Below are 25,225 nucleotides of genomic sequence, written 5' to 3'. Positions count from 1 at the left end.
GCTGCTCAATCCTGGATCATATAGGATAATATGAAATGTCTTTTTTATCATGTCTGCCCTAGCTTTTAGGCACTCAAGGCATGTGTTGTTGGCATGGGTTGCTCAAAGTAAGCACGTTTATGCTCATCTCTACAGTGGGATGCTCAGATGATCTTCATGTTGGGAAATACACAAGTTATGGTGGAGATGCGAATGCTTTCATTTTCCTCTGGCTCCATCACAATCTCCAGTCTCGTGGCAAGAGGCCAGGACAACAGTTTGGGGAGGGAGTTCTGCACTGTCCCTCTGCTGTTCTGCATGGAGGCCAGTAGTTCTCCAGACTGGCCCCTAGATGCCCCCTTTGCACAAGGCAAAACAAGTGAGCGCGTTGTACTTCCCTACCAATCCAGCTGTCCCCAAAAAGCAGGAGGGCTCTTACGATGCCTGTTACTTCCCAGATGCTTTTGTTCTGTTACAGCCATAAGCTGTCCTGCCTGCATTAGCTGTTTTTCCTGCTGTGACTTCAAACTGCATGCTTCCTGTCCACCTGATACTGTGCACAACTTTAGCTGTTCCCGGCATCAGTCACAGAGGCAATGCAATTCAGCGTGGTCTCCCCTTCTAAGCCATGCCAGCCACTCACATTAAAGCTACCTATTAGACTTTGCTTAAAAATGAGCAGTGGCATAATTGCCAGCTGCTGTTCAGCTGGGATTTCCTCACACTGTCCTTATGAAGGCACCAAACCAGACATCTGAGAACAATTTGCTTGTTGTGGTCTTAAAAAAAAGAACCCGGGGGATGGGGGTGGGGACATGTGACACAAAAAGAGAGGAAATGCCAGATTTATCCAGGATCTCTGACTCAGCATCCCTCTGCACTTCGAGCATAAGCCCTTGTCTGAAAATCACCAGCCTCTGTAAATTTCAAGACGCCTGGAACAGAAACTCTGAGCCAGTGTTAACTACTGCATGTAGGCTAACCTCTGCAAGCCACAGGCCTATGTTACAGGAGATCATCTCCGGCAAGAGCCACACTACTAGTCAGTCTTCTTTACTACCAAAAGTCCTGTCAAATTACCCTTTCTAAGAAATCTGAAGATGTCTCTATTTTCCAGACAAATTGTGTTTGCAGCCTGGAAAACACTGAAAGCAGTTTTGGCTTTACCCTTTTTCTTGTTGATTCCTTTTTGGAAATTCTCTTCACTTGAGAATAATGATATGATTTTAAAAACCCAAAGGAAATCATGGCCAATATAGTGCTGTAAATTAAAAACTCTTTGGGAAAGACGGGTAAAAGAGACAATCTGATATTAAAAGTCTGATACCTAACTGCCCCCTTTAGTCTCTTCTCCACTTCCTTAAACATCTCTAGGCAGTAATCATAGGTTATTAGTGTCTAAACGTGGGAATAACACCTGTCTGCTGATGAGTAAGATAAATGATCTCAATCGACACCAGCCTGTTCTTAATCAGCTATTTCATTGCTTGCATGAAGGCTCAAAGTGATTTTTACTTAACCTCTGATGCTCAGAGAAGCTCAGACCTTGATTCACCATTGCCACATTGGGTCCTTCTGTGATTTTTGGGCTGCATCTTTTGTGCTGAGCTATCATATCTCTGTTGGCTCATATATTCTTCCTTAAGCAAATAGAGGGTCAAATTGTCACTGCAGTCTCCTAGACAGTAGGAGACATCCATGGAACACGGAAACCAGACTGGGATGGGATTTTGTTGCCATGCTGTCACTGTCATTCTGCTCCTTTTGATGAGTGTAGCAGGCCAAGGATGTTGTGCAGTGGTGTTAGGAGACCATGCTATCCCATGGGTGTCTCACCAGTGCTGCCAGGCAGTACAGAAAGAGAGGAAAAAATGTTCTTGTGTGACTTTTACAGCAGCTTGGTCCCAGAATGAGCAGTACAAGCAAGGGAAAGGGGCTCTATCTGCTCTGGTAAGAGCCAGTCTGTCTGGCTCTTATCAGAAGGGCACCCTTAGTCCCAGGCCCTGATTCTGTCTGCTACTAAAGAAACATAGCTCATAGTGGCCCTTGGCCTAAACATACTTTGTTTAGGCTTACTAAGCACAGACTTGATGTGAGTACATAAGGCCAAGATACAACATAACTCTTCAAGCAGAACATCCCAAGCTTCTCACTAGGGATGCCAACCTCAGCTGTCCTGAATAAATGGAATATGCAGCATTTATTTCCCTTTTCCAGTACAGAAGGACTGTACATATCTTGCTTTTGTAACTGACAGCAGGTACTTCAGAAGTACTGTGTATGTTCTGAGGGGTTTGATGAGTGTGCAGCTCTAAGAAAATCTCAGACATCTTCTCTTTAACTGGTTATAAAAGGAAATGAATACAAAGGCTTTGACAGGTATCTGAGCACTGCCCACAGGTGGCAAGTGCTCTGGGAAACCTGAAAGCTCCAAATTCTGATTCTGAGTAATGAAGTACCCTCCCTGTCTTTCTATTGCACTGTGTAATTCAGGGAAGTCTGTTGTGGTTCCAGCCATGCTGTAACTGGAGACTGATGATGGAAAAGTCAGTACTTAAAAGCAGTGAAGACTTAATTTTAGTATCACTGCTAGTATTTTGTAGTGAACTACACCTGAAAATGAAGTCAACCACCCTTCTGCTATAGCTCTAAGTAAATTGGCATGATAATTTTGGGCTAGAAGCATGAAAAAATACAGTACACTGCTATATTCTGATCAGAAGCTGACCTACAATTTCTTTCTGACATTAGCTTATGATTCCAGGCCAGGGATCCTGACTCCCAGTTGCAATCAGTATGAGCACTACACAAACTCATTAGTGGAATTCCTTTTGAGGAACCCATGAGGTTGCCAGTAAGGTTAAGTTTGGCTTTGTCATTGAAGCACAATTAAATGCTTTTATATCTGTTGCATGGTATTACCTAATAACTGTTTTCGCCAGCAGTTTTGCAACCATAGTGATATGAGGTAACAAGTGAACTTTATAAAAAGGAGATAAAGCATACTCTTAATGTCACGGGGGAAAAGTGTGCACTTAGGCTTCTTAGTAACGGACTTTCTTCTCTTTTAAGATGTTCTGAAGACCCAACTGCTAGTCTTTATTCAGTAGATGTTATGGGCTTCTTTGCCCATAGAAGTTACAGTTTATGGGCTTCTTTGCGTTTATAACGAATACCTTCATGGCATAATCAAGCACTCAGCCATTGTCTGTCACAACAGCACAGATTGAAACTGAGTCAAAAAAGAATGAGGCACTAGTTAAGTCTTAGATATTGGTTAGACTAATATAGAGAGACAGCTCTAGAATGTAACGCGCTCTGCCATGACTTTGGGAGCAGTACCTTGCGGACAGGATCAGGCAGTATTCATCACATTCAATCTTCAGGACGTTTTGGGCTTTTTCTGTCACTAGACGGCTGACCTAGAAACAAATGCCATGAACATGAGTGTGTACATGAGTTAAACTGCCCATAAGCAGTACACCACAGAAGTCTCAGTGCATATGGATCTATGATGTCCCAGCCATCTGTTTAATATTTCAATGCAAAGAGATGGGCAGGTAGGGTTTTCTGTCTTGCATTGCTGGTGTAATGAGGAATGCTCTCTACTTCAGTATGGTGGTGGTGCTAAAGGGAAAAAAAATCATTTAATCTAGCTAGAAAAGTAAAGATAAAGTACCAACCAGGGTTCAATGTTAATGCAACAAGCTTAGGAGAGGTTTAGTCTGAGTGACAAGTGTCAGAGCATTTTGGGCAGAAGTTTTGGCTGTTCTTGGAATGAATGGAAATCAATTCCTGACATGCAGGCATTATACAGTGAAGCACTGCAGTGAATGCCAGTCTGCCACAAGGCTCTGCAAGAGCAAAACAAACACTTAAAAGCTCAGCTAAAACCTTCTCCCTGCCATGTAGTGTATTAGCCGCCTACTAATAGCAACAGCCACTTAGGAGAAGCACAGCTTCATGGTACTAGTGATACTAGCCAATAAATGCTTAGGGGCTGTAAAACCAGCACAATTGTGTCCAGTTTCTGTAATGTGCAATTTAGAAATTTGCTGAAGAAGAGACTGTGTTTATGTCATTGTATATAATAGCTCCCATTACACCTTTTCCCCATAAAGTTGGCTAATCATTTTTTTTTTAACCCATTAATGCTTTTGGTGAAACCAGTCGAAGGACACGTGAAAACCAGGCACATGAAAGCTTATGTAAATTTCGAGTGGCAGGAGTTTAAAACCAGGCGGACTAAGCCCTAATGAATATCTTGTAGGGAACAGCCATGCATTGGCTGGAGACATGAAGATAGGAATGGGCAAAATGGGATAATAAATCTTTTCTCTCTCCAGTTTCATGATCAGATGGTAAATCTGATTTTAGCTTGCCTTATTTATGCAGCCTGACATACTATTATGGTTGTCGTACTAAGTCACAGCTTTATGGCTAATCTTTATATATTTGCTTTATATTATTTTTCCTTCTGTCTATCTGCAGTAAGAGGCAAGGGAATCCCCTGATAACAGGTCCATCCTCTCTTTCCTCTTGTTGGATATGACATAAACTAGCAAAGCATTACCAGCCCACTACACAACTTTAATTCCAGCCTATAATACAGATGAGGCATTACCTTCATGCCTGACACAGTGAAGGTCTTTTTCAGTCTATATGTGCCATCCTTCTGGGGATATGTGTACAGCAGAACATCATTCATCTGTATGAAGAAAAAGACAAAATCAGTAATTTGCAATATGGCTTGCAGGCCTGTGCATTACTCTTCCAGGGGATACCCAGAACAAGCAGTAACTTAATTAACTGCTAGGACTGTTACTAAAGATAGGCCTAAGCCCCACAGCTTAGCTCAAGACCTGCATTTCCACAAAACTCTGGGGAGTCTGCATCGAGGACTTGACTTCTTCCCATTTTTGACTGTCGCTATTGGCTAAGCAAGTAGATAATCAGCTCTTTTTTATTCATCTTGGGTGAAACAGCTGCTTGTTTTTAGGGCAATGCCATGTCCAAGCTGCAAAGGCAGGCTGTCTGTTTACTACCTGGCAATACCAACTAACTGCCCAGGATGCTGCAGCTCTGGCTCTCTCGAGGTCCGGTTCCCCCCCCTCCCCGCCCTCCCCCCAAAGGTGAAGAGGTGGTGAGGCAAAAAGGAAGTGGAAGTGAGGAGAGGTGCTGCAGTCTGGAGGACTGATTTAAGGAGGAATGGTTTGTGTATTTTGAAAGCAGTAACTATTCACTACTGGCAAAACTTTCCCAGACATCTGATAGCTCTGCTGAGTCTATGGACTGCAGCAGAGACCATGGAAGGGCAAAAATGAGAAACTGTTTTTCATTTTCTGTGGGAAAACAATCTGTATCTTAACATCCCATATACTTACACAGTTCTAACAGCTCCTTGCATAATGCTTGTTTTTCAAACAGGGATACTAAATGGGTAAGTTCTTCACCGCCGCCTGCCTACCTTTATTAGTTAGATGTCATCGCAGCCTTTCATCTTTGTGCCAATATATGAGGCCAGGTTGAACGAGGCTTGGAGCAACCTGGTACAGTGAAAGGTGTCCCCCTGCCTATGGCAGGCGGTTGGAGCTGGATGAACTTTAAGGTCCCTTCCAACCCAAACCAGTGTGTGGTTCTATGAAACAGCAGAACTGGACCTTGTAGGTCTTTGCTGGCCTCTCCTCCCCTTACCACTAGCAGGAATAGCAGTATCAGTGAACCTTAACATTGCCAAAGTAATGCTCATGTGTATGCATTCTCTGCTTTCCTTGAATGGACAGGTCATGTTCTCTTGTTGTCTTTCCCAGGCCTCTCACAACAGTATCAATATGCATAAACTCAGTCAGCCCCCTGATCACTGTACTGGGATTCTGTGAGCAAAGATGTGCAAGGCAGTGTAAAACCAAGGCACAGGTAATACTTTGTGATGCCAGAGACAAGGCATCTTAAATGCAGGAATTCTCAAGAAATTAAGAAGTATATGAAAATCAGCTTCATTTGGATTCCGCTGTGACAGAGACATTTAAATACAACCAATTGGATGGTAATACTATATTTTGGAAAGAAAGCTGTGACAGAGAGATGCAGAGAAGGGAGAAGACTAAAGGGTGATTTGTCAGTAATCATCATAGCAATAATAGAGAGCAGTGCAAGTTTTCTAAACTATAGTGTCCAAATTTATTGATCCCAACAAGCTTATCTATGCCCTGCTGAACTGCTGGCATCCATATGTAATGCACTCTCTGTCTAAAAGCTTCTACCACGTGTCTGTCTTTCTGAATGTTTTAAAGGGTAATTCATTATGAACCCTGTGGTGTTCTATTCAAGTCTGTGTTAAAACATCCCCCGAGTGTCAGCGAAGCAGCCTGAATGTGTGCTGGGGCTGCGTTTTCCAAACTCTGACTCCAAAGCCTCCTGTACACCAGCCCCGTCAGTTAGAGTACTAAACAGTCTCCCATTTGATAGCAGCTTCCTGCACTCCACTTGCAACACAAGCAGCCTTTGTAGAGAAATTCTTGGGAGGCTGAGATAAGAGACAGTGTCTGAGTTGCTAAGGCCCATGGTTGGGGGGCAGTTAGGGAGCCTGCCAGTGTCAGCAGCCCATACTGTGCTGCAAAGAGGCCCCAGCATCCTTGTAAACAGAGACTGGACTCAGGAAACAGGCACACAGCAAACATCCTGCCAGGAAGCACCAGATTCAACAATACCAGCAACGTGGACAAAACAGCCAGCTCAAGTAACCTTGTGATACACACAGCATACACCCACAGAAACATATGCACATCAAAAGCCCCTAAATGTGCATCCTACAAACTCATGCTATATGGGCTGCACGGACATAGATCGCTCCTTATGAGCATATATTAGAGCAGAAGAACACACAGCACCAAAGCACACCCTGAACACACAGGCCAAGTAGGAGTCTGGGACACAGCCAATTTTTGTGGCATATTCCAGCTACAACTTTAGTTTGGTGTGCTCTTCTGGATGTGTCGGGGTTAAATTCTCAGGGTTATCCTTCAGTGTATGCTTCTCCACTGAAATTCTCTCCAGGTCCTGAGCTTGATTTAGCTTCAGTCAGAGGAAGTTCACTGCTAAGAACTTCAGGAAATGCTGTTTATGTAAAGATCTAGCTTGGATAGTTGGATAGCCAAGGCAAATACACTTATTTCACCCAAAGCTACACCAGCCTCCACCTGTGCAAGTGTTTCACGTGAGCTCTGTGAGTGGCAGCTCACATGTGAAGGATAAAAAAAAAAAAGCCAGTTCTGAAAGGGTTTTTTTATTACTACACTGGGACAAATTCCCATCAGGGATCTGCCAGTGGCTGCAAAGGGTTATCATGCGGTCCTTAGAAGAAGAGGGCTTTAAGTAAATGTGGGGTTTAAGAGATGGTGTTTAGGAGATTATTCTAGTCTTTGGGGTTTATGGGTTTGGGTTTTTTAATCACACAGTCTCCCCAGGCATCAGAACCAAGACAGCGCGTCGGCTGGGCTAGATGCACTGCCGGAAGGAAGGGTGTGTTCATGCAGGCTTTGGCTGTTACACAAAGGTGTTGGCAGTGATTAGTAGGGCCTTAAGACTGATGCAGTAAATACATGTGATTATCTCAAATACAGTGATACATGCCAAGATGAAAATACGTTGCCATAACTACGCAATAGTTGTCTTAATGTATCCACATTAAAGTATGCATGTGTGGTAGTGGCGTGAGTGGTGGTGGCACAACAGAGAATCCACAGCATTCGCAGTGACAAGCAAATAATGCAAAACCATTGAGGTATTAATGCAGGAATTACCATATTCCACAGTGACTGGCTTTCCTGCAATTGTGCCATACCCCCGAGGAGCTTCAGGGGAGGGGAGACTGAGTAAAAAAATCATTGAACCTGAGCGCAGGTATTTGCCAATAAGTTTGCAGCTGTTTCCAAGCTCAAATCACCCCTGCCACAACAGGAGGCATAACACAGGAAGCCTGAAGTGGTTGCAACTTTTATGTGTTAAAGCAGGAAAGAAGCCAGTTTTATGTGCCCCTTGATCTTGAAAGTGGCTACTAGGGTTTAGTCTAGCTTCACCACTTAGTTTGCATGAGAGCAGTTTTGCCACAGTTCGCCTCTCTGACTGAAAGAAAGAAAGAAGGAAATGCTGTTTCTGAATACTGAGAGCATCTATTAGCAACAGGGCACTGGCTACTGTAATGTCTTCAGCTGCCAAGAGACACTTCTCTCTTTGCAGTTAACATCTGTGTTTGAGCAGCTGAACTCTCCCCAGGAATCAAAAATAGTTTCTAATCTAGAAAGTGCCAGAAACTAACTTCTGTGCTGTCTTTATTCCTGTAATACAGCCTCTTGTGACCTTTAAGCTGATAGAATCATTCTGGACTACTTGAAATGTATCTTAGTTTATCCCAAGTTTAAATGAATTTCATCTCAATGTGTTTTACCAACCAGATGTCTGATCTCCCTTTTAAATTCTCTATATCAGTTACAATAACTAGGTTTCTGACATTTCAGTATGTGCCCTAGGTGGTGGATTATGATGGCAGTTACAAACACACCAGGAGACAAAATGGTAACAACTTGGAATTTGGTCCCAGCTTTAGCCACAGCTCCAGGATGTTTTTTCTAATAGTAGCAGAGGTGAGTGTTGAAGAAGAGAGATCAGCAAGGAAGCGAGTACCATCTGTTAGGAAGTACTCATCAGTAGGCTTCAGAGTGCCTACTGCTGAGATCACTATTTCTTAAAACTAGCTCCTGGAGATTCTGGCATGGCCACTCTCCCTACAGCCCTGTTAGCAACAAAAACTGACGCAGCACATCTCTGCTGGTGGTTAAATGACTTGCAGCATGAAAGTCTTCTGCCAGGGTTCAGGGCTGCACATAAGTGCAGGAGAAAATACGAGACAGTAAAAATATAAAAGCAGTCTTACCAAGAACAAGTGCCGAGGGTGTCTGTGTTTGCCAGAGACTTTCATCAGTGTTCCCTCTTTAACAAAGATCTGAAGGAGAAAACAGCAGACTGTAATCCTGAGACTTATCATTTTGAATCTTACTGAGAAAAGAAAATATTCCTCCTGGGGAAAGGTACTCTCACTGCTTTCATCAGCACAGGAAGAGGTAAATAGCTCAACACTTGCTTCTAGCCTTACTCGTCTTTGCCTGGGTTAGCCCTTCTGCTCTTCATGGCTTGCACATGTGTCAGTACTGAGTTGGGCAGAAACCCACTTGTCTCAGCCCACTGCTTCTTCACTGTGGACAGTGCTCGGAGGTGACTGTCACAGATTGCAAAGCTGACATGTAATGGGCTTCAGAAAATAACTCTTGTCCTTAAAAATCCACTAAAATAGACAGACCAAAAAGAAAACCTGAGACCTTGGGTTTCAACACACTACATCCACATAACTATGCCTGCCTACATAGTCTGGACATGCAAACACAATATTTTGTTGGTCTGCACTCTTACTATGTATGTTGATAGGACTATGTATGTAAGCAGCTAAACCAACATACTATAACTTGATTGCAGTAACATTTGAAAAGGTGTAGAATAACTGAACTACATCAGTGGATTAACAGCCATCTCCTCTTTTTTTGGATGGAGAACAGAATCTGGTGTAGTTTTCCACTCTACAACAGTTTACAGTCAGAGAGACCAATCCTGCAAATTCTGTGTGCTGGGCTTTGCAGAATTTGTTTAAGCATTACCTGGCTGGGACAGGTGAAAATACTGATGTCAGAGAAAATAAAAACAGGTTGACTGCAGTATTTGGCTGATGAGGATTCTTATTCTCTGAGTATACATGCCTTGAAAATCACTTCATGACTTTTGCTAAAGATATTGGTGGACTGAAGGGAAAGTCAGAGTTGCAGAACTCAAGAAAGAAATCTGAAGTGGAGCTGAGGAGACAACAGGTTTAAAAGCCAGGAGAAGAAATGTGCATTTGATGTGGATGGCAAGATGGAGATATGCACACTCCCACACTTGCGTTCATGTGTGGCTTCTAAGCAATGTCTTGCATTAAGAGCACCACTGGGGAGTGGGGGGAATAAAAATTTTAAAACAAGTAATTTCCTCTCATTTAAGGCTCTTACCCAGCCAAATAAAACTCCAAGTCTTTCCAGGCTGCAAGAGATTCCTGCTCATGTTGCAACCTTTTAACAGGAGTATATAGGGAGAAAAACAGCAGCTCCATCAAAACACGGGGTGGCTGAGGACAGCTGGAGTGGAAAGTGAAATGCTGCTCTGTGTGAAGGCAGGGCCAATACATGTCTTTCCCAGCCTAAGGCTCTCAGCACACCTCTGTGCGCTGCCGGAGTGATGGCTTTTTACACAAAGCAGAGCTCTGACCCTTGTCACAGTAGCTCATTAAACAATACCTCTAGATGTCTGAAATCTGGCCTTCCACACACCAGAGATACAGCTGGCTGTAAACAATGCCCTTTTCAGTATAGGTCTGCCTGCAGCACTCACCCTTCCTGGTTGGAGGAGGCCACTCTGTCCTCTCACACTGTGCTCAATGTGTATCAGCTTCTGCAAGTTTTCCTGGGGAGGAGAGAAAGAGTGCTTAGAAAACGGCATGGTGGCAACCCTTCCCTCACCCCTCCTTACCACTTCATTTCCCTGAAAATGATATTACAGAATTCAGTTTCAGGGAGAACTGAGCCCAGGGGTTTTACGCCCAGAAAGTCTTCTTCCAGCCTTACAGATTTTATAAAACCTCGTTACCTGCATACACATCTGCCGTGGTCTTCGACAGTCCTGTTACCTCTGATACCTCAGTTCACCTTCAGAATGGCCTGCTAACTGCATACTGTGTTTATACATTGGCCTCTTTGCTGACTTTGTTGCTCTGGGAACTAATAAGCTGGAAGCAGGGACTAAGTACGATATCCACTCCAAAGGCCTATGCATTAGTGGCATGACACGGATAACCCAGAGATTTATATTCTGTGATAAGGGATTAATGGTTTTGCAATAGGGGATTTAGAAGGTTAACTAGTAAGCAGATTTACCCTGGATTTCAGGTAACACAGCTCATGTACCTATCACAGCTCGCTTGTCCAAGTAAGTCTGAAATGCCTCAGTATGTTACTGCCCTGGTGAAATACAACACTTCTTTAGCATGATGCTAAGTTTAGTTCTTAATCAGTAACCATATGTCAAGCAGATGGAAACACCTACAGGCCTTGAACAGCACAAGACTGCATTATGACCATGCAGTATAACTGGTGATTGACACATTTTCAAGAATTTCAGCCATCAGGTATCTATTTTGCAATGCAGGAAGTAACATGGAAATTTTCAGGTCACTTTTAAAATACTATAGGCTAGCAAAATGGAAACAGAATGTATAAACTAATAGGACAGATAATACCAGGGACCAGGACAGCTGACATTTGCAAAAGACATTTGCAAAGGACTTTCCCATCACTAAAGGGTATTTTAGCCCTAGCAAAACTTGTCACATTGATAGCTTCCACAATGGAAACCTGTCCTTCAGCCACAGGAAAAGCAATGCCCTCCTGTGAGCATTGTTCTCATGGCCAATACTAGCACTGGGGTTTCTACAAGAGGGAGAAGAGAAGTTGCTGCAGCTCAGACACCCCTCAGCTTTTCTTAGGACTGCTGGCAGAGGCGCCTGCTGTAATGCTGACGTTTGCAGTGTGGACACATGTTCACCAGGAAATGGACAGAGTTGTATCCAACTAATTTCCTGTAGGAAGTCAAACAGCCATCACATGTGAAGGACAGTCATTTATCTGGGAATTTGGGCAGCAGAGAGGGTGTATAATGTCTTTACTGTAACCCCTAAATTCCCTGTTTAGATAGTTTTCTTCATTCTCCTTAAAACTATCATCATTCTCTTTTCAAATATCCTTCGATTAAAAAATGAAAGCAAAGCTTTGCCCAGCTGGTACTGCAGATGTGAGTGGCTGAAATCCTCTGGCTATTTTAGCAGTGAACTGCAGCCTCCATCCTATTATCATTATGGCCATGTAGGAGGAGCACCTCCCCAAGGAATTTACTAGCTGTTAATGCCAACAATGATTTATAGCTCTGAGCATCTAAGGGCCTCTAACAGATTGGAGAAGTTTAGAAAGCAATACAAGCCCTGCTTAGTTCAAGTAGTGAACATCTCCTAGATTCTATGATTCTATGATTTACAGATAGACAATGCTATGTGGTATACCTTGCTCCACTGTTTGCACAACTGAAAATTGTGAATAGTATTTTCTTACTTGATGAAAATGCCATGGAGATAGTTAATATCATAATGTGTCTGAAAATCCTGAGTTAATAGATGCCAGGGAGAAACTGCTGGAGTGTTACTCTCATAAAACAAACCAGCTAATCATGAATCACTGATATTCTGTAGAAAACGTACAGCATATTTCAATGCTCCTGTCAGATTCTAGGAGTGTAGTTTGATGAGTTGATAAGTGGCAGCAGAAATCTTCCTCCTTCCAGGTACATGCCAAGTCTAAATTACTGCTTAGAACTTCAACCAGATACATGACAAATTCTTAACGCCCTCTCTCAAGTGGCATTATTCAGTCTATTCTGGAAGTAGAGCTACTTCTTGAGTTTTTTGCATTTTTTAAATATCTGGGAGAAAGAAAAGAACTGATGGTGACTTTTGTGGATGGTTAAAATCATTGCATGGTAATGCAACACAGCAAATGTGATTTTGGCCACTGAAGTATACTGCTAACTTCAGAAAAGCATTCATACAGGTCTCCCATAAACCTGAGTGAAATCCAAGGAAGCGGAGATGACAGGAAAGATGTATAACCTTGATCTGTTAGGAACTGAGCTCTTACAGTTCTCACCCTCTAGTACAGGTATCCCTAAAGCTCTGAGATAATTGTGGGAACTTTTCTTGAGATCTCAGGTTTATAATGAAATATGTATTATTTTCATACAAAGAATGCTTAATAGTGGAAAAGTATGATTATAAATTCTTTGCCTGAGGGGAAAGAAAATCTCAGAATCAGCCCTGTGGAAAACTTTCCTCAGTAACTGTAGTTTCAGAGTCATGTAGAGAGCCCAGATGACATTTTTCTTCATGATAAAACTCTAGTCTTGTTAGACCACATCCTCCCTGCAATCTGCATCTCGCTTGGCAACAGAATAGTGTTTATGTAGCAATTAACTACTAGTTATTGCTGTCAGTGCTGAACATCACTCAGAATTAGTCTGTAGTTACATCATCATTTCTATGTACTTGCTTTTCTGTTATGCCTTTTTGCTTTTTTGTTTCCTTCTGCTTCACCATTACATTTGGCTGTAACGCACTACTATTTCATCTGTAAATACCTCCATCCCAACTTTTGCCCCCATCCTATCTAGTATAATGGCTATGACAAAATAGTTTGTGCTGGTACCCAAAGTATCTTTAAATAAAGCTGAGCATAAGGAACCAAAGAGCCCAGCACAGCTGATAGTTTATATTCAGCAAAGGTGTTGAGGCTGTCTGCTTGCTGAAGCAGAGTGTGCTGCTTTGTTTACACACTAGTCATGTTTGGAACTTCTCCTCAGCAGTCAGGAGCAATAAAAAAAGTTCTGTCTTTAAAATGAAGGTTTGAATGTTTTGGGTTGTCACAGAGCTGCAGCAATGCAGTAAATGAGCTGATGTTACCGTATGAAGGGGGAATGCACTCTGAGGTAGATGTGCCAGGATAGGGTTGGGGGTGGAAAAGCTTGGAACAGAAAAGCAGAAATGGACTTAAAGCAAATAAACAGGTCCAAGCTTTTTTACGAAAGCAAATAAACAGTTCCAAGCTTTTTTATGTTTGCACTGAGTGAAAATACAGATCTGAATTTTAAGTTTTGACCTTAAAAACCTTGACCTTCAGAATGCTCAAACTCTTGGGTCATTTGTCATGGCTTGAGGTCATCTCTGCACAAAACCAGAAACCCACTGGTTGGACTTCATGCTGATCTGTGGTAATTTTGCCACTAACTTCAGGAGAAGCAGGTTCAGAGCCTCCATCTCAATTTCCAGCTATCAGCTGGGGAAGGAGGCAGATCCATGAAGACAGGTTTCTCTATTCAGGAAATAGTGTGGGGGGTTAACTGCAATTATCCCTTTCTGATACAAATATTAGAAAGCTTGGGTTTTGTCTGTCACTGGCCATGAGAAGATCATCACTTGAGTGTGGTGTTCTGAAACAGGCCATAAGCACACAAGCTCCATTTTTGACCTTGGCACATATATCAGAGACATAGCTTTTAAACCTGAGCAGCACAGATTTTCAGATGTGAGCATAAGTTAACCTTCTTGGCTCTTGGGTTCATTTCGTGCAAGCAGAGTGTTTCCACTTCTCTAAACGGAGCATGAAAGCTCTGGTTTTAACAGATGAAGGGCACCTTGAGGTTTGAAACTTTTTTTCTTATCTCCCAAGCTGTTGCAGAAGACATCTTTAATCTAGTTTTTAGCATGTCACAATCTGAATTCACTGCATCACCCAGTGCTTCCATTCCCCTGCAGTCAGAGGGCAAAGGCATTGAAGGGAATATGCGGAGCCAGCAGTGCTGTAGTGACCTCCACCCTAGTTGTAGTGACTGTGCATTCAGTCTTTTTACCTAAAGTCCTACTTGAAAACAAGCTCTTAATAAGAAGGCTACTACTTTGTTTCTTCCCTTTGTCTGCTGTGATGCCCAGTGTTTTGGTGCCTGAGTGATTATTAACAACCCTCTCCTTGTTCAGTAAATGAAATGATAAAGAAGTGAATTGATACTAACCATAGGGAAGGATGTTTGCAATATAATTTAGCAAAGATACAGCAAAATCCCAGTGCAGGGTGCTAAATTCAGCAGTGTTCAAATGAAAAGTAAAATGTGAAAGCTTCCCCAAAAATATGATACATTCCAAATCACTTGAAATCCCTATGACCTAATGCAATGACAAAATACTCTAGATGAGACACTTTTTGAGAAGAAACACTTCAGCGTAACCACTCACTACTGGATGAAATGTGGGATGTCTGGAATGAGGTGCTTTGTTCTCTAACAAGCATGCTGTTGAACACAAACCACCTAACAGTCAAGATCTTCCTTAGCATCTGCACATCTCCTTGGTGATCAAAATGCCTTAAAAAGGAGTGCTTAAAAATGGCATTTGTTGAAATTTGGGGCTGTATTGTGACTATTTCCTTGGTCTGAGAAGCCTAGAGTTTTATCACAGAAAGAAATGTAATCTGGCCACTCTACAGAATTGCTCTGGAACTGAGCGACATTTCATTAGACTGTAAAGACTGTAGGTACTTCTTCCTAACTACTTGAAGTGAATGCAGGGTCTGTGCAGGTAATGCAAACATGGCTCTCAGGAGAGAATTTAGCTGCTGGGGTGGGTGGCTGGTATGACAGAAAGAAAAGCACTGCCTTTAGTTATCACACAGAGGTCCACCAAGCTGAATTCCTCTGGAACCTCTTGGATCCTGTGTCTGAATTTCTCCACTGCCTCCTATGCCTCCCAACACTGCTTCCTGATGTCAATAGAAAACTTGCATCATCTTAGACACAAACCAGACCTAGATCCTTGTAAACAAATCATAAGACCAGTTACATGCAGGCAACCTTTACCAGTAAATTAGGACTCTAATATCACATAAGTGATATTCATAAACCACAGTGACCCTACAGAAATTGTTCATTACTTTGGAAAGCTATGTAACTTACTTAGATACCTAAATCTGTATTTAGACATGAGTTCTAACCTACAAAAGTCTTGGCCAGTCTATTCAATTATGTCATCGTTTGCAAGACTATAAATCGTGACCTATTCTTCTGAATTCCAGAATTGTGGAAAAATCATGTAAATGAGCTCAGAATATATCTTTTGACAGTACATTTGTGACATCTTCAACAATTCATATCTAAAACCATCCCAGGCTAGAAACAGCACCATAAAAATTCCCATCTCTCACTTCATTGCTCTATATACCATTCCAGCAACCCCAAGAGGGAAAAAATTTTGTGCTGCTTGCTGTGATGACTTACATCTTGCACAGGGGCACTGCAGGACACAGACCCACTCCATGTCTGCAATACTGTAAACCAGATCTGTATAAGCCCTTCAGTATCACCCTGGAGGAGGCTTCAGAATTTAGCAGAGATATGTATTCACTTCAGCAGATGTGCAGAAAAGACACTATCAATCAGGAGAGCTGTGTCTTGGTGGCACTCACCGCTTGGAGCATGCTGTCATTGGCTCGGTCTGTGATTTCAGAAACGATGAATAAGGCAGCTGAGGGATGAAGCAAAGCAAACACCATAAATCACACAAAAGAGTAGGAAAACAACCCAAATCCCTTCTGTTTACAAGGGCATCCTTTTTATAAAAAGGAAACAACATCCCCAGCAGCAGCTGCTTTAACTTCTTTGGACCTTTAGAATGCAACTGCCGAGCAAATTTCAGATGCGGCACAGTGCTGTCATTTCCCCTTCCCTATTACCATTATCTTGTGTGAAACTCTGCAGTCATACTTGTGCCAACCAAGAAAGGTCATGAGGTCCCTTTTTAAGCACCTAGCACGGCACAAAATCTTTTTGTGATGTTTTCTAGTTGCAAGATTTTTGACGGAGCTTATAGCAGGGAGACATTCATGTAACCTACCTTTAGTCATCCAAAAGCATGGCAGTCTGAGGTGACCTGTTTCCCCTGACGTGACGATATGAGTTAGCACCAGGCTTCTCCACTGGCAAATGACCTAGGCCAGGGCATGACGGATAGCCCTGAGAGTAGTGGCATAACATGGCTCAGATCTTAGTCTCAAATTTCTTCCTCTGTAGAACAGGGCATCCTTTCCATTTCTGTGTGTAATCTGGGAGCATGCTCACCATTGTTTGATAACCACAAACAACATAGGCAATTTTGGCCATAGGGCTTGAGCATCTGCCCTGGCCTTGTTTAAACTACTAGTGTGGGTGTAGTCCCACCATCATTGACCAGGGCCCTAAATCGTGCATGAGACGACTCTTGGGCAGGAAAGACTGACCTGAGCCACAGACCTCATTAGTGTGAGTTGGTTTGGATTTATACTCAGTGTAACACAGGTGAGCTGGTTTCATTAGTACGATGTTATTCCTGTTTACTCCAGCCTGGAAAATACCCCCAATGAGGCCACAGCTAAACCTTACTTTGACTTCAGTGGGAGTAACAGACTTCTATTTTATCCCTCTTACGTATGGAAAGGATGGTGTTAACAGCTGAACATCTGGAGTTGTTCTTGATTGTGCAGAACTGATTTTTATGCAATGCCTTTCAAGTTCACTTAGGCTTAAGAAATCAGAATACAGATACACAATTAAAACCTCCTGGGTTTCTCACAGCAGGCATACCACAACCAACCAGGTGGAACCATCCCAGTTGACTTTACAATGACCAGGCCAAATACAGATGGAGCCAAAAAGGACCAGGATTTCCCCAATGACTAAGCTACTACTGAACTACATCTGCACTATGCTTGAGCAGATGATTATTTCTTGTACAAGTTCATTATGCCAAAACCACAGGAAGCCCAGGTTTCAATGAAAAAAGGATGGGGTTCTTGCTCTAAATAATTTGTCTGAATTAGTGATCAGTTCTTACAGATTTTATAGCTAATGTATTAACACAAAATCTTAAAAATATCCTCTTCCATATACTGCCAGTAAAGATCCTATACCTCTTTAGAAGCAGAGTTAGCAAAGCAGAATACTTGCTCTACTCATGTCTTTTTACCTTGTGTGGCTTCATACTCTGTAGAATCAGGGCAAAGATTATTCAAGTAATCTGTAGAAAATAATCAAACACACACAGATATCCAGTAATCAGAATACTGATCCACATAATTTATATTGTTATTAGCTAAAACATAATCTATCTTAATTATGGAATCTGAGACTGGTTTGGGTTGAAGGTTCCTTAAAGCTCCTGCACTTCCAGTACCCTGCCACGGGCAGGGACACCTTCCATTAGACCAAGTTCCTTCATGCCCCATCCAAAGCAGCCTTTTCTTCTCATCTATTTGCTTCTGAGCTGACTTTACAAATAGCTGACCACGGCTGCTTCAGCAAGGAAAGATTAGGGGTCCAACCTCCATCCTCCCACCTTCACAAGTACTGGTGAATTCTTGAGGAACAAGCACCCTCCTGCCAGAAGCAGATGGTGAATCCAGGCTCCTAAATTCTGCATTCAAGCACTGGGCCTCTGTGCTGAGAATAGTGCTGTGCATGGATAGCCATTCCCTTGAATATCCTATCCATATGCCATATCCATATTCCCTTGAATATCCTATCCATAGACTTTCTAGTGCTGTGTCCCCCCTGGCATCCTGAAATCTACCTGGCTTTTACATGCTATTCAGGAAAGCATCTGCCTCTACTCAGGCAGGCAGGAAGGGGTTGTGTGATGTTACCAGGCAATATTTAGCATTCCTTTTGACAGCTGTGAGCTCTGTCCTTGGCCATGGACGTTTAACTGAGTGGGCAACTCCTCTTGGCTGAAGTGCAGTAATTGGCAACCAATATCCTCATAAAATACCCTTCCTTCTCTGGTAGAAACTGTTATGGACACATGAACATACTTGCACATTTGAAATTTTTTATGTTGTCTAGAGAATCTGAAGGACTGTGGTTTCAGACCCACTCTGTCCTAGGAGGCAAAGAGGGGCTTGGTTTCCTGAGGTGAAGAATTGAAGCAGTAAACCTCTTTCCTGGAATATCGTAACTCCAGCAGACCTTACTACATACAAAAGCTTTCATTTTCCCAGTTAGTGCCAGTACCAGGGAAAAAGAGGAGCTGAAGTTGCTTCAAACATAGATGGAATCCAATCAATGGAGCTGCACTGAAGCCCTTCCAGCTCCCTCACAAAATACCGTGCTTGATGTTTGCAAGCAAACCTGTGTTGGACCACAGAGATGGGCAGAGAAAATGGAGCACAGTGGAGCTGTTTCTGACAGAGACATGTCAAGTCCTTTTTTATAGGTGCAGTATTCGGGTGCCTGTGCTAAATCCACTATAAGTCTGTTGTGAGCCTGTGAGGTACTGTCTGGAGAAGGGCTTCAATAGAGACACGGCCAGGGAGGGAACAAGTCAGACAGAACAAAAGTCCTGCTATTGACATTCAGTGTTCATTTGTATTGCTTGTACTAAAACAAAACAAAAGCAGCTGTGAATAATGAGTTGTATCCTTGATGAAAGCATCTGGAGCAAGATGAAACTGCTGCTAATCTGCTGTGAGTAAAAATTTCATATGGTCACTTTGTTCTGCTGCATTTATAGGAATCCTTTCTAATATGCTCTGCCCTTCATTGGCTGCTGAGTCTGGGCAGGGTTTATGGCTTCCTTTTTACTGTCCCACGCATAACTCGTCTTCACCCACACATGTACATACTCCCAAAGCATTTCTTCATGTTTATGTCTACAAATCCTTGCTCTTTTGGGCTCTGACCTGACTAAATCACATAACAACACTGAGACTCATTGTTACATTTCAGTTGCTTTCCCCAAGACATGTTCATTAGTCACACACCTAAACTTCACAGTTCTTTCTAAGGCCCACATCCTGCTTCAGAAAGCTGGCTCCTCTCACAGGCTCAGACTTGCTAGATTTGCTGTGGCTTGCAGAGAACAAGCCACCAAAGGGAACACAGCCTCCTCAGAGAGACTCCAGGTGGGAGTGATAGGGATGGTCCTGAATGTAAAGGGTGTTAGTGTAAATCTAAGATCTGTAAATGTCCTCTTAATGTAGGTTTGGATCTCTGCTTACTACAGTGTGGAGAAATTGGACTGGGATTTTGACTTAAATTCATCACTAGCATTAGGTGTACTGCACATAGGACTTAGGGTGCAATACTGGACACAACTGCTTTGTTGATGGAGTAGAAAGAGATGGTGCTTGCCACTGTCATCCAGGATGCAGTGCAGAGATCCCTTGCTGGGGACTGCTGTCCCCTACTGTCTCCGATAATTGCCCTTGACAAATAACATCAAAGCCATTTGCTGGCAGTGAGGCTGAACTCTGTGTCTCCTAATTCACAGGAGAAAAAAGACAAGAAGGAATGGCTGAAATCACCTGACTTTACAGTTTTGTGTGACCTTTCAGCATGGTTGTGCTGAAGAAGTGCGTGCTCCTTCCCAGGCTCCCTGACATTTCCTGAATCCTGTATTAAGCATATTGATGTTCCCAGGAAATCCCACACTGCTTCAGCCATATTTTAGATGTCTTGGCATCAACTCGTGGCACAGTGGAGGTACAGAATATCATGGGAGGGTTTCAACTGAGTGCCTTTGAGAGTGAATTTACTGACCTGTGAGCAGCACACGATACTGGAAGACACGCTGCACCACTTTCAAAAGCTGGTGTTTCACACTCTGAGGGCCGCCACCAGAGTTCTGCTGTCCTCAATGGAAGGAAAAGGAAACACAAGATCAGGGATGTCTGAGCTCAGCAGCAAACTGTCATTTCCACCTGATGTGTACTGTGAAAATTTACTACCAGTTGCATATACAAATTCCGCTGAACCATTCTAGTTTACCCAGGTTGCTTTGTGACTATAAAGAAGTCCTGTAAACACCTTATTTCATATGGCATTATTCACAAATAGTTTGGACTCAGACAGAAATGGGAGGAAACCAAATATCATTTAGAAAGTAAAGGTTGGGTAAAGATTTTAGGATAGCATTTGAAGACAGAGGTATCAGATCCTAATGAAGCTTGTCATCATGCCTTTTTTGGACTGGAAGTCTTCTTCAGCCTTATTTCAAGACATAGAATTGAGCAAAATACAGCAAAGCATCTCCCTGTGATTAAGTTGGAACTCAATATGCAGAGAATGTTTACAAGAAATAATACAGGTTGTGATCTGCTTTAACACACACGTGGAAAAGAAGTAGCATTTTTTTTCTTTACCTTTACTGTTGCCACATATCAGGCCCAGTAAGCAAGAGACAGCATTTTCCAAGGCAGAAGAGATGTTGTATCTTATTGTATTACTCCTCTAACTGGCTGGCTAATCTCAACAAATGTGCATTCAGGGTTTTGCTAAGCATTCCCAGTCCCCCATACTCAGGTCAGAGGTGCCAGCAAAAAAAAGGATGAGGCCCTAAATTCTCTTGTGTTAGACTGGAAATCTGATGGTGGTCATGCTTTAGAAAAATGCAATAGGAAAGTCTTGAGACATGCCCTCTCCCCCCCCCCATTTGTGTGTGCATTCATGTGTGCAAGAGGGCAAGAAGTGACAGAGCCCACTGATTCTAGAGCTAAATCCTGCTGATCTCATCCTAGGAAAAGCCTCATCTCCTTTCTTAGAAATAAAAGCTAATTCTCAAGGTTAAGAGTTAGGTGTGTGGCTGGGAGGGATGCTGTGAGCACAGGCTCTCAGTAGAGAGCCTCTATTTGCCAAGTTCTTGTTCAGAGCAGTGTAAGCCTTCAGAGCTCCGCTCCGCTGATAACCGGAAATCATTGTGGTGCCTGAAGGTGTCTGTAAGTGCTAGCTTCCAAATGTCTTTTGGAATTAATTGTTATCTTTAATATTTTACATGTGCTGCAGAGAAAAACACAATCCACGCCTCACAGAGCTGGCGTTATAAATAACCTTTAAGGTCTGATCACTAATTTATCCCTACAGCCGCTCTGCCACTGAAGTAAACATTGTTGCTTTTTTTACCAGATAAAAAGAAACAGGGTTTATAGACAACAATAAAGCAGCATAGCTTTTAGCCATTTCAGCTGCATAGAGTCACTGTAGCCCAGCTGAGCTTTCCATCCACATATGGGTTTATGCTTTTGAAGTTACGTGAAGTGGTTACATTGCCAGTACTTTAAATGTAATCAGGAATCATGGATTTTGTAACATGTATCTTGATGGTGTTTTTCAGTTATTCAGCACGGATGACTGAGTTAACACAACTGAAAAATGTGTGTTTCTTCCTACAGGGCCAGAGGTTATAGGACTAGAGGTTACAGATCATTCAGGGAGTGCAGATGAAAAGAATCCTGTATGTGACTGGCCAGTGGAGTTTGTGTCTTGCTGTGCAGTTCAGTATTGCCTGTCACAGCATCCTCTGTAAACAGAGGAAGCAGTTAGCATGCATTTAAAATGCAGAGGAGTGCAATTGTAAAGATGTGGGTTGATCACTGCCAGCAGCCAAGCACCTATACAGGCTAACCCTAACTTCAACCTGGCTAGACTACAAAAGAAAGGATGGAAAATGCAGTGAAAGCATAGGAAATATAAAGAAATTGTAATAATATTAACTCTAACACATCCTCAAAGACCTTACTAAGTTAATATATGACCTAGAAACTACTCCACTATGTGCATATATTTCACAAAATATACTCAGAACTGTAGATTCACAAACATACATTCTCTATGCACAGACACGGCTGTGTGGGCAGCAGACACACAAACACATCATGCGCATGTGAACGTCTCACTTTTAGCACAGGAGTGTGTGAAGAGAGCTATTCCCTATTCTCAGTGTGAACACTGGTGTACTGCAGAAAAAAATATCTTTGAGTAAGCCCTGTGGCACAACCATCCATGAGTGCAGGTAAAAAACCATGGGAGCCTTACCTCAAACTCCTGAATTATGGCAGCCAGTTGGGAACATTTAACACAGGTTTCATCCAGCAAAGCCAAATTCCTATCAAACTGCATAATGTATGCTGTGTGATGATTCAGCCTTGATTTTCTGGAGAGGAAAACATCAGCAACTTTCTGGTGTTCCTCCCTAGGGCCACAGAAAGAAAATAACCATCAAATGAGTAAATATGTACATAAAAAGTAAAGAAGAGCTGTTACTTCTTTCTCACTGTCAGACCCACAATGGCTAAAGGCATTGTGCTGCTAAAACTTAGGCTAAATGGCAGGAAAAAGGGAGTGCTTTGCTGACATACTGGGCAACAAAATGGGTGGCTATAGAATGGGCACCATAAGGGGCTGAGCCTTGGACTGGGCCTTTGCCACAGCAGCACCATGTGTCACATAGTGGGTAGAATGTCTCCTCTCTAGACACAGCTTCCACTTCTCTAAACAGACCTTCCAGGTGCTGCAATGCTTTGAGCACAGCTTGTGAAGAATAATATAACACCTTCAGCTGTAGTATCATACCCTTGGCTCTCCTTCATTGCCCCCTGTCAGCACTATCCCACCATCACCTGTTTCAGCACCGGGTTGCAAAGTGTTGAAATGTTTATGAACCATGTACAAGGAGAGAACTAGACAAAATCTGAGCTTGCAAAAGAGACATCATAGGTTAGAGAGGAGCACAATTTTCTGGGGATGTCAGAGCAACGGAGTATCTGGGGGAGCACAGGCACAGGGGAGGTCTTACTGCAAGGTTCAGGGGTGGTGGTGGCCTGGGAACCTGTATGAGCACAGCCCCGTGCCATATGTCATGCTGTTGTGTTGGCAGCATTTGCAATGCAGCCTTCTGTTTTCCCCACTGCCACAGAGTAGTTCTGGATAGAATCTTTGGGCATTTCCAGTTGTCTCTCTTTTATCTTAGGGAACAGGGAGCATACTGCTGAAGTAGGGCTGTGACTTCTTTAGGACACAAGTCATTTTAGATCCCAGCTGGAAAACACCACTTCTGTTTGTGTTATAAGGGTATAACTCAGAAACCATTGATGAAATTTTTCAAGTCTTTCTGACATTTGTAATGGCCCCTAGGTGGACATGAACCAATATACAGTTCTTTTAACCTTTTCTGTCCTTGTGTGCTTTGACTTGAAAGTGCAGGGCTGTACCTTACATTTAGGATTGTTACTGAAAAGTTCTCGTGACCTAATGGACTTCCTTAACTGCTCAGTGGCAATGCTGGGGTAAGGTCAGCCATTCTCAGTGATCACTGTCTCCCAGGGTCCAGGAACCAGGAGGTGTGGGGCTGGAGGTGTGTCGATCATAAGCTGTCAGAGCCACAGTTGCTCAGGCCAGGCCAGGGGCTGTGCTGGCTGATGTAAGTTTACTCAGCTTGGGTCTGCAGATGTAATTTATCTTAGACATTCCACCAGTTTGATAGGTTGGGGCCTGTTGGCCTGGCTTAAGTCACAGGTCTCCTTAACTGAATGAGTTTTGGAGCTTTGTCTGTCCTAGGCATGGTCTTACTCTCTCATGGAAAAACTTGGCCCTGTAAGGATGTTTGGTTTAGGTGGAGGCCCTTAGCAGGCTGGCGGTGTCTATTTGGCTTGGAAGCCTAGCCCATGCAGAGCCTTGGTGCCGGGGACAAGGGGTGCCCTTTGCTGAGAGCTTCACAGTTGCTGTGCAGATTTCTGTAAGCAGATGATCTTCTTTACGATCAATTCTTGTGTCTGCTGTTCCTGCCTCCCACAGTACGAGTCTCTGACCTTCAGGCCATGAGTGTGAAGCCACTTGGTGATGACCATGAACTGGCATCAGAGGACGATACATATGCAGGCTGTCCTCACACTGGCTGTTTAAGAGCCATGGGCTGGGTGCTGCGTAAATGTTTCAGTATTTGGTTTCTTAGCCTGGCAGCATCTACATTTACTGCCTTCCTACCTGCATGCAAAATCTGCCAGAGTAGTTCCGGTTCTACTCTTTTCACCTCTGCTGGAGGCCCAGCTTCCCTGCTAGCAGAGTCAAGGGAACACTGGTGAGTTCACCCACATGCTGCAGAGGGTATGTTAAGGCCATCAAACTATGCCATTGCATACTTACCATTTAAGGACTCTTTCTTCCAGTTCTCCCAGGATGTCTTGGTGTAATTCGTAGATTTCAGGGAGTTCACTTAAGCCCTGCTTGAGTTTAACTTCTTCCTGTTCATTTTCATCTTCTCCTTCAAGCACTTTCAAGATACGTTCATAGAAATCCTGTGAACAACAATACAGAAATTAGGCAGACTTCAAGTTTCTTCTCTGAAATTACCATTACAATTTCTTGACTCCTAATCTATGCTTTCTAGAAACTAAAAGATATGACAGCAATAGTGATAGAGTGGGCTCAGTATAGCAAGAATATCACAGCATATGTTTTCTTCCATCCATCAGTTCATTCACATTTTCAGCTGAACTCCATGATGCTGTCAACCCAAATTTGAACATTGCAGCTGACCAAGCCATCAGACCTTTATGCGTACAATGAGTTTGGTATCTTTTTGTTGCTCTGCCTTTTTTTCCCCCTGCTTTTCTGGGTGTAATTGGTCTCATTTTTATAGTGCTTCTTAACCAGAAACATGAGGTTTTTAAAAAAAGGATGAGATTCTCCTGTCACTTCATTGGGTCCAACAGCT

At 42.9% G+C, this 25,225-nt stretch overlaps 1 protein-coding gene across 3 annotated transcripts in view; it reads right to left on the bottom strand.

Annotated features, from left to right (window-relative positions):
• The window catches only part of FGD5 (FYVE, RhoGEF and PH domain containing 5), an 89,314-nt gene that overhangs the window by 11,152 nt on the left and 52,937 nt on the right, over positions 1-25,225 (bottom strand). For 2 of the 3 annotated variants that reach the window (XM_061362505.1, XM_061362507.1), the window contains exons 6-14: positions 24,655-24,806; positions 22,549-22,705; positions 20,278-20,365; positions 17,708-17,758; positions 16,173-16,231; positions 10,453-10,524; positions 8,912-8,980; positions 4,604-4,687; positions 3,322-3,401 (exon numbers count right to left, since the gene is read on the bottom strand). In XM_061362505.1, coding sequence (XP_061218489.1) covers positions 3,322-3,401; positions 4,604-4,687; positions 8,912-8,980; positions 10,453-10,524; positions 16,173-16,231; positions 17,708-17,758; positions 20,278-20,365; positions 22,549-22,705; positions 24,655-24,806 — 812 coding nt within the window. The remainder of the gene's footprint in view (positions 1-3,321; positions 3,402-4,603; positions 4,688-8,911; positions 8,981-10,452; positions 10,525-16,172; positions 16,232-17,707; positions 17,759-20,277; positions 20,366-22,548; positions 22,706-24,654; positions 24,807-25,225) is intronic. The other variant, XM_061362506.1, reaches the window with a different exon arrangement.

This window comes from Neopsephotus bourkii, unplaced genomic scaffold (genome assembly GCF_033783945.1).
Source record: "Neopsephotus bourkii isolate Nb327-2 ecotype Australia unplaced genomic scaffold, CSIRO-AGI_Nbou_v1 NB_1120, whole genome shotgun sequence".
NCBI lineage: Eukaryota > Metazoa > Chordata > Aves > Psittaciformes > Psittacidae > Neopsephotus > Neopsephotus bourkii.
The sequence above is the reverse complement of the archived record's forward strand: the minus strand, read 5'-3'. Positions and strand labels throughout refer to the sequence as shown.